Here is a 10150-nt window from a genome sequence, read left to right as displayed (position 1 = left end):
GTTGTGTGTGTGCATACCTGTTGTGTGTGTGTGCATACCTGTTGTGTGTGTGTGCATACCTGTTGTGTGTGTGTGTGCATACCTGTTGTGTGTGTGTGTGCATACCTGTTGTGTGTGTGTGTGCATACCTGTTGTGTGTGTGTGTGCATACCTGTTGTGTGTGTGTGTGCTGTGCATACCTGTTGTGTGTGTGTGTGTGTGCATACCTGTTGTGTGTGTGTGTGTGCATACCTGTTGTGTGTGTGTGTGTGTGCATACCTGTTGTGTGTGTGTGTGTGTGCATACCTGTTTGTGTGTGTGTGTGTGCATACCTGTTGTGTGTGTGTGTGTGTGCATACCTGTTGTGTGTGTGTGTGTGTGCATACCTGTTGTGTGTGTGTGTGTGTGCATACCTGTTGTGTGTGTGTGTGTGTGCATACCTGTTGTGTGTGTGTGTGTGTGTGCATACCTGTTGTGTGTGTGTGTGTGTGTGCATACCTGTTGTGTGTGTGTGTGTGTGTGCATACCTGTTGTGTGTGTGTGTGCATACCTGGCTTTGTGTGTGTGCATACCTGTTGTGTGTGTGTGTGTGCATACCTGTTGTGTGTGTGTGTGTGCATACCTGTTGTGTGTGTGTGTGTGCATACCTGTTGTGTGTGTGTGTGTGCATACCTGTTGTGTGTGTGTGTGTGTGCATACCTGTTGTGTGTGTGTGTGTGTGTGCATACCTGTTGTGTGTGTGTGTGTGTGTGCATACCTGTTGTGTGTGTGTGTGTGTGCATACCTGTTGTGTGTGTGTGTGTGTGTGTGTGTGTGTGCATACCTGTTTGTGTGTGTGTGTGTGTGTGTGCATACCTGTTGTGTGTGTGTGTGTGTGCATACCTGTTGTGTGTGTGTGTGTGTGTGTGTGCATACCTGAAATTAGGGCTCAGCCCTCAGAGTTGATTTATTCTTGCTCACAGATAAAACTGAAGAAATACATTCATAATAATTACTAAACAATTGCCAAAACAATCATTTAAAATCAGCATATGACACATGACATGAATACAGAACAGTTGGAACATTAGAATGTTTTCCAATTAGAAAATGTAAATATTAAAATTAGATTGAAAAAAAAAATATATATATATATATATATCATTTTGGGAGAACCATTTTAAGAGCTAGAGTTAATATACAGTCTGACAACAGGTGGATAATTGGGTCAGGCGGAGGCAACTGGGTCAGTGGATAACCGGGTCAGCAGATGGGCAACTGGGCCTCGGCAGAGGCACCGGGTCAGTGGATAAGCAATCATGGATAATCGGGTCATGGAGGCAACTGGGTCATGGAGCAAGACTGGGTCATAGATAATCTGGGCAGATAACTGGGTCACAGAGGCAACTGGGTCATAGAGCAACTGGTCAAGCAGATGGGCCTGGCTGATAAGCAACTGGGTCATGGATGGCACTGGGTCAGTGGAGTGGCACTGGGCTGGGTGGAGGGTACCGGGCTGGGTGGAGTGGCACTGGGCTGGGTGGAGGGCACTGGTTGGGTGGAGGGTACTGGCTGGGTGGAGGGCACTGGGTTGGGTGGAGGTACTCATTCTCCTCTCCCTTTTTCCAGGTGATCCAGCAGACGAAAACAGGCCGTGCTGAGCTGGAGCTCTTCCCACGCTACCTCCTCTTCCTCTCTGCAGCAGCATGCCCTACGCACCCCCAGTCCAACATCTGGGTTAACATGGGTATGACCAGCCTGAGAATGTTCCCCCAGCATCTCCCCAGAGGTAACGTAAGCCTGCAGCAAGAAAGAGAGAGAGCCTGCTAGGAGCCAACAAACGCTGCTTCTACTACTGTAGTCCACCCCTAATCATGCTGTTATAATGGACTGGTCAGTTCTAATCATGCTGTTATAATGGGCTAGTCCGGCCCTAATCATGCTGTTATAATGGTCTGGTCCGGCCCCTAATCATGCTGTTATAATGGACTGATCCTTCCCCTAATCATGCTGTTATAATGGACTGCTCCGGCATGCCCCTAAAAGGAACTGATCCTGCCCCTAAAAGTAACTGATCCTTCCCCTAATCATGCCCCTAAAATGGACTGCTCCGGCCCCTAATCAAGTTCTTAGAATGGACTGCAGGATGAGTCATGGTCCATAGGGGGGTGGATATGGTGCCCACTGACTGTACTAAAATACCCTGAGAGCCTAACTCTTACTCTTCTGTACGCATAGCCTTGTTGTCACAACAGTGGTGCTATAAAGCTTGACACGCCCTCTGTAAAGCCTACATAGAAAAATAATGATGACATAACAGAAACTGTAAACAACAGCTGATGACATTGCTAGCCAATTAGCCTACTTTAACAGCTGATGACAGTACTAGCCAATTAGCCTACTTTAACAGATTGGTGACAGTGTTTAATTCAGGTGTTAGAGTGGTGCACAGAGACACTGAGGCGTTAGTGGTGCTGCAGAGGCACTATGAGGCGGTAGAGTGGTGCACAGAGACACTGAGGCGTTAGTGGTGCTGCAGAGGCACTATGAGGCGGTAGAGTGGTGCACAGAGACACTGAGGCGTTAGTGGTGCTGCAGAGGCACTATGAGACGGTAGAGTGGTGCACAGAGACACTGAGGCGTTAGTGGTGCTGCAGAGGCACTATGAGGCGTTAGTGGTGCTGCAGAGACACTATGAGGCGTTAGTGGTGCTGCAGAGGCACTATGAGGCGTTAGTGGTGCTGCAGAGACACTGAGGCGTTAGTGGTGCTGCAGAGACACTGGAGTGGTGCTGCAGAGGCGTTAGAGTGGTGCTGCAGAGGCACTATGAGGCGTTAGAGTGGTGCTGCAGAGACACTATGAGGCGTTAGAGTGGTGCTGCAGAGGCACTATGAGGCGTTAGAGTGGTGCTGCAGAGGCACTATGAGGCGTTAGAGTGGTGCTGCAGAGGCACTATGAGGCGTTAGAGTGGTGCACAGAGACACTGGCGTTAGTGGTGCTGCAGAGGCACTATGAGGCGGTAGAGTGGTGCACAGAAACACTGAAGCGTTAGTGGTGCTGCAAGAGGCACTATGAAGCGTTAGTGGTGCTGCAGAGGCACTATGAGGCGTTAGTGGTGCTGCAGAGACACTGGAGTGGTGCTGCAGAGCGTTAGAGTGGTGCTGCAGAGGCACTATGAGGCGTTAAGTGGTGCTGCAGAGACACTATGGCGTTAGAGTGGTGCTGCAGAGCACTATGAAGCGTTAGTGGTGCTGCAGAGGCATATGGCGTTAGTGGTGCTGCAGAGGCACTATGAGGCGTTAATGGTGCTGCAGAGACACTATGAGCGTTAGTGGTGCTGCAGAGACACTGGTTAGTGGTGCTGCAGAGACACTATGGCGTTAGTGGTGCTGCAGAGGCACTATGAGGCGTTAGTGGTGCTGCAGAGACACTGGAGTGGTGCTGCAGGCGTTAGAGTGGTGCTGCAGAGGCACTATGAGCGTTAGAGTGGTGCTGCAGAGACACTATGAGGCGTTAGAGTGGTGCTGCAGAGGCACTATGGGCGTTAGTGGTGCTGCAGGCGCACTATGAGGCGTTAGAAGTGGTGCTGCAGAAGCACTATGAGGCGTTAATGTGCTGCTGGAGTGGTGCTGCAGAGGCACTATGGCGATTAGTGGTGCTGCAGAGACACTGGGTGGTGCTGCAGAGGCACTATGGCGTTAGTGGTGCTGCAGAGGCACTATGAGGCGTTAGTGGTGCTGCAGACTGGCACTATCAGATATCTGTCCCAGAGTGGTGCTGCAGCAGGCACTAATATTATACTGTATGGTGATCGAATGGGACTGGTGCATATAGATATACTGTATTCCATTTACATAAATAATCATATATAATATACTGGCTCCATTCATGGAAATAATATTATACTGTATTCCATTTATAAATAATCATATATAATATACTGTATTCCATTTATAAATAATCATATATAATATACTGTATTCCATTTATAAATAATCATATATAATAATATACTGTATTCCATTTATAAATAATCATATGTAATAATATACTGTATTCCCATTTATAAATAATCATATATAATAATATACTGTATTCCATTTATAAATAATCATATATAATAATATACTGTATTCCATTTATAAATAATCATATATAATAATATACTGTGTTCATTTATAAATAATCATATATAATAATATACTGTATTCCATTTATAAAATAATCATATATAATAATATACTGTATTCCATTTATAAATAATCATATATAATAATATACTGTATTATTCCATTTATAAAAATAATCATATATATAATATACTGTATTCCATTTATAAATAATCATATATAATATACTGTATTCCATTTATAAATAATCATATATAATATACTGTATTCCATTTATAAATAATCATATATAATAATATACTGTATTCCATTTATAAATAATCATATATAATAATATACTGTATTCCATTTATAAATAATCATATAATAATATACTGTATTCCATTTATAAATAATCATATATAATAATATACTGTATTCCATTTATAAATAATCATATATAATATACTGTATTCCATTTATAAATAATCATATATAATATACTGTATTCCATTTATAAATAATCATATATAATATACTGTATTCCATTTATAAATAATCATATATAATATACTGTATTCCATTTATAAATAATCATATATAATATACTGTATTCCATTTATAAATAATCATATATAATATACTGTATTCCATTTATATAAATAATCATATATAATAATATACTGTATTCCATGTATAAATAATCATATATAATAACTGTATACATTTATTAATCATATATAAAACTGTATCATTTATAAATAATCATATATAATATACTGTATTCCATTTATAAATAATCATATATAATATACTGTATTCCATTTATAAATAATCATATATAATATACTGTATCATATATAATAATATACTGTATTCCATGTATAAATAATCATATATAATAATATACTGTATTCCATGTATAAATAATCATATATAATAATATACTGTATTCCATGTATAAATAATCATATATAATAATATACTGTATTCCATGTATAAATAATCATATATAATAATATACTGTATTCCATTTAGCAGATGCTTTTATCCAATGCGACTTTAGTCATGCAGCATACATGTTATGTATGGGGGGCCTCAGCGGGAATCGAACCCACGATCACATTTGTTGCCAGTGCCATAGAATGACTAGACCCAGACATACTGACCGAAGAGCAAGGCTGTGCTGCCGGGAGAATATGCTGTTTACAGCTTTTGATTCATTCTGTTTGCTTTCAAAGTATTACCAATCAATCACATATATATTAAGGTTTGCTTTTTGGTGTTTTTTTTGGCTATACTTTTAAAATCGGTAATAATCAGTTCCATGTTTTTGTTTTTAGTTATTTATTAACTGAACTAATATTAATTTTTGTTGACTTATGATTGAATCAGATTTGAATCTTGTGAGTCACTAATGAGTTGATTTTGAATGAATCAGTCTTAATTAAATGACCGAATCTAAAACACCCTTTCTTGCTGCTTCCTTACAACTAATCCTACATGAGCTGAACTATTCTTTATCTCTTGAAATAATGTGTGAGTCTGTGTGAGTCTGTGTGAGTCTGTGTGAGTCTGTGTGAGTCTGTGTGAGTCTGTGTGAGTCTGTGTGAGTCTGTGTGAGTCTGTGTGAGTCTGTGTGAGTCTGTGTGAGTCTGTGTGCGTCTGTGTGCGTCTGTGTGCGTCTGTGTGCGTCTGTGTGCGTCTGTGTGCGTCTGTGTGCGTCTGTGTGCGTCTGTGTGCGTCTGTGTGCGTCTGTGTGCGTCTGTGTGCGTCTGTGTGCGTCTGTGTGCGTCTGTGTGCGTCTGTGTGCGTCTGTGTGAGTGTTACAAGACTTTGGGAGCTGATAGTCCACTAAAGGCTGGAGTGTTTTCCTCTCTCCCCCCCTCGCCCCCCTCGCCTCTCCTCACCTCCCCTCCCTCTCCCTCGCCCCCTCGCCTCTCCCCTCCCCCTCTCATGTCTCTCCCCCGATCTCCCCTCTCATATCTCTCCCCCATCGCCTCTCTCCCCCTCCTCCTCTCTCCCCTCCTCCTCTCTCCCCCTCCTCCTCTCTCCCCCTCCTCTCTCTCTCTCTCTCTCTCTCTCTCTCTCCCCTCCAGGTAACGTGCCCTCCCCCAACGCTCCTCTGAAGCGTGTCCTGGCCTATACAGGCTGTTTCAGCCGCGTGGGCACCATCAAGGACATCCACCTGTACCTGTCTCGGAGGCTACGCATCAAAGACGAGGACATGAGGCTGTGGCTCTATAACAGCGAGGTGTGCAACTATCGCATGTCCACAACTATATTATAAGTGATATTACGGTGACATGAGAAAATATAAATTAATATAAACTTGCGGATGTTGACCTCTCCTCATCCAAACCTCCCCCCAGAACGACCTGACCCTGTTCTCCTCCCCCCCCAGAACTATCTGACCCTATTCTCCTCCTCCATCCAGAACTACCTGACCCTGTTCTCCTCCTCCCCCCACCCAGAACTATCTGACCCTGTTCTCCTCCTCCCCCCACCCAGAACTATCTGACCCTGTTCTCCTCCTCCCCCAGAACTATCTGACCCTGTTCTTCTCCTCCTCCCCCAGAACTATCTGACCCTATTCTCCTCCCCACCCAGAACTATCTGACCCTGTTCTCCTCCCCCCACCCAGAACTACCTGACCCTGTTCTCCTCCCCCCACCCAGAACTATCTGACCCTGTTCTCCTCCTCCCCCCACCCAGAACTATCTGACCCTCCTGGATGATGAGAACCACACTCTGGAGGGCCTGAAGATTCAGGACGAGCAACACTTAGTTATCGAGGGTACGTTCAAAGAACTCTATAATTAACTGAAACTTTATCTGACTGCTGAGTGTGTTGAAATGTAAAGAGAAAAGAAACCTGACTGCAAGCTTCTGATTTAAAAAGAGAAATTGATTTCATTGATGTGTAAAAACCTTCATCTTGTGTGTTTTTAGTTCGGAACAAAGACATGAGCTGGCCAGAAGAGATGTCCTTCATCGCCAACAGCAGTAAAATGGACCGGCATAAAGGTACAGTGGAACCGTGTCACAAACCCCCTTGGCAACGGCAGGGCAGCCTAGTGGTTAGAGTGTAGAGGCGGCAGGGCAGCCTAGTGGTTAGAGTGTAGGGGCGGCAGGGCAGCCTAGTGGTTAGAGTGTAGGGGCGGCAGGGCAGCCTAGTGGTTAGAGTGTAGAGGCGGCAGGGCAGCCTAGTGGTTAGAGTGTAGAGGCGGCAGGGCAGCCTAGTGGTTAGAGTGTAGAGGCGGCAGGGCAGCCTAGTGGTTAGAGTGTAGGGGCGGCAGGGCAGCCTGGCGTGGTTAAGTGTAGGGCGGCAGGCAGCCTGGTGGTTCGTGTAGAGGCGACGGTTACCTAGTGGTTGGGGGTGTAGGGCGGCAGGGCAGCCTGAGTGGTTAGAAGTGTAGGGGCGGCAGGGCAGCCTGGTGGTTAGGAGTGTGAGAGAGTGACGGGCAGCCTAGTGGTTAGAGTGTAGGGGCGGCAGGGCAGCCTGGTGGTTAGAGTGTAGAGCGGCAGGGCAGCCTGGCGTGGTTGATGTAGAGGCGGCAGGGCAGCCTAGTGGTTAGGAGTGGAGGGGCGGCAGGGCAGCCTAGTGGTTAGAGTGTAGAGGCGGCAGGGCAGCCCAGTGGTTAGGAGTGGAGGGCGGGCAGGGTAGCCAGTGGTTAGAGTGGAGGCGGCAGGGCAGCCTAGTGGTCAGGAGTGAGGGCGGCAGGGCAGCCTAGTGGTTAGAGGTAGAGGAGGCAGGTAGCCTAGGAGGTTAGAGTGTAGAGGCGGCAGGGCAGCCTAGTGGTTAGAGTGGAGGGCAGGGCAGCCTAGTGGTTAGAGGTAGAGGCGGCAGGGCAGCCCAGTGGTTAGAGGTAGAGGCGTGCAGGGCAGCCTAGTGGTTAGAGTGGAGGGGCGGCAGGGCAGCCCTAGTGGTTAGAGGAGGGGCGGCAGGCAGCCTAGAGGTTAGAGGTGGGCGCAGGGCAGCCTAGTGGTTAGAGTGTGTGAGGCGGCAGGGCAGCCCAGTGGTTAGAGTGCAGGGCGGCAGGGCAGCCCAGTGGTTAGAGTGTAGAGGCCAGGGCAGCCCAGTGGTTAGAGTGTAGAGGCGGCAGGGCAGCGTAGTGGTTAGAGTGTAGGAAGGCGGCAGGGCAGCCCAGTGGTTAGAGTGTAGGGCGGCAGGGCAGCCTAGTGGTTAGAGAGTGTAGAGCGGCAGGGCAGCCCAGTGGTTCCGTGGAGGGGCGGCAGGGCAGCCTAGTGGTTAGAGGGGGCGGCAGGGCAGCCCAGTGGTTAGAGTGAGAGGCGGCAGGGCAGCCCAGTGGTTAGAGTGTAGGCGGCAGGGCGGCCCAGTGGTTAGAGTGGAGGCGGCAGGCAGCCCAGTGGTTAGATGGAGGCGGCAGGGCAGCCTGGTGGTTGAAGTGTAGAGGCTGACAGGGCAGCCTAGTGGTTGAGTGTAGAGGCGGCAGGGCAGCCCTGGGTAAGTTTAGAGTGAGGGCGGCAGGGCAGCCTAGTGGTTAGAGTGTAGAGGCGGCAGGGTAGCCCAGTGGTTGAGTGAGGCGGCAGGGCAGCCTAGTGGTTAGAGGGAGGGGCGGCAGGGTAGCCTAGTGGTTAGAGTGGAGGGGCGGCAGGGCAGCCTGGTGGTTAGAGTGGAGGCGGCAGGGCAGCCTAGTGGTTAGAGGGAGGGGCGGCAGGCAGCCTAGTGGTTAGAGTGGAGGCGGCAGGGCAGCCTAGTGGTTAGGAGTGTAGAGGCGGCAGGGCAGCCCAGTGGTTAGAGTGAGGCGGCAGGGCAGCCAGTGGTTAGAGTGTAGAGGGCGGCAGGCAGCCCAGTGGTTAGGAGTGTAGAGGCAGGGCAGGGCAGCCTGGTGGTTAGAGTGCAGAGGCGGCAGGGTAGCCTAGTGGTTAGAGTGAGAGGCGGCAGGGCAGCCTGGTGGTTAGAGTGGTGAGGCGGCAGGGCAGCCTAGTGGTTAGAGTGGAGTGACAGGGCAGCCTAGTGGTTAGAGTGCAGAGGCGGCAGGGTAGCCTAGTGGTTAGAGTGGAGGCGGCAGGGCAGCCTAGTGGTTAGGAGTGTAGAGGCAGGGCAGCTAGTGGTTAGAGTGTAGAGGCGGCAGGGCAGCCTAGTGCACAGGGGAGTGGAGAGGCGGCAGGGCAGCCTAGTGGTTAGGAGTGAGGGCGGCAGGGCAGCCTAGTGGTTAGAGTGAGGGCGGCAGGGCAGCCCAGTGGTTAGAGTGGAGAGGCGGCAGGGCAGCCCAGTGGTTAGAGTGTAGGGGCGGCAGGGCAGCCTGAGTGGTTAGAGGGAGGCGGCAGGGGCAGCCTAGTGGTTAGAGCGCGTTGGACTAGTAACCGAAGGTTGCAAGTTCAAACCCTGAGCTGACAAGGGCGTCATGTCGTTCTGCCCCTGAACAGCAGTTAACCCACTGTTCCTAGGCTGTCATTGAAAATAAGAATTTGTTCTTAACTGACTTGCCAAGTTAAATAAGGTAAAATAAAAATAAAATATATTTTATAAAACGCCGGTACATCGTTCAAACGCAGTTATCGAGCTTTACCTGTGTACCCAGGATGATATATTATCTCTAGCCTCCTCCGATTCTCCCCTAAAACCTGTCAAACATGTAAATATTGTAGCCTAATACAGCACGCAGTCTACCACCCCCCTCCCCCAGTGCTACGGAGAAGGGTGCCTACGAATATCCAGTAACCTAGGCAACACGTGCTTTATGAACTCTAGTATCCAGTGTGTTAGCAACACCACGCCCCTCACTGACTACTTCATCTCAGGAAGACACCTCTATGAACTCAACAGGTAGGTGTGTGTGTGTGTGTGTGTGTGTGTGTGTGTGTGTGTGTGTGTGTGTGTGTGTGTGTGTGTGTGTGTGTGTGTGTGTGTGTGTGTGTGTGTGTGTGTGTGTGTGTGTGTGTGTGTGTGTGTGTGTGTGTGTGTGTGTGTCCGTGTGTGTGTCCGTGTGTGTGTCCGTGTGTGTGTCCGTGTGTGTGTCCGTGTGTGTGTTGTGAAAAGTTGAACAGCTCGTTGGCTAGCTTTACTGACTTTGTTATTTTGTGTGTCCAGAACCAACCCCATCGGGATGCGAGGT

At 48.1% G+C, this 10150-nt stretch overlaps 1 protein-coding gene across 1 annotated transcript; it reads left to right on the top strand.

Moving 5' to 3' along the window:
• Positions 1-1683: 1683 nt before the first annotated feature.
• On the top strand, positions 1684-9621 carry LOC123993830 (ubiquitin carboxyl-terminal hydrolase 32-like; the record flags this gene model as incomplete). Its single annotated transcript, XM_046296298.1, is given in 5 exon segments — positions 1684-1747; positions 6167-6321; positions 6783-6864; positions 7020-7094; positions 9617-9621. Coding segments are annotated over 5 exon segments (363 nt in total).
• Between the last annotated feature and the right edge of the window lie 529 nt (positions 9622-10150).

The sequence above is a fragment of the Oncorhynchus gorbuscha genome, linkage group LG13 (assembly GCF_021184085.1).
Source record: "Oncorhynchus gorbuscha isolate QuinsamMale2020 ecotype Even-year linkage group LG13, OgorEven_v1.0, whole genome shotgun sequence".
Classification (NCBI taxonomy): Eukaryota; Metazoa; Chordata; class Actinopteri; order Salmoniformes; family Salmonidae; genus Oncorhynchus; species Oncorhynchus gorbuscha.
Note: the sequence above shows the minus strand (reverse complement) of the source record. Positions and strands in the feature narration are given on the sequence as shown.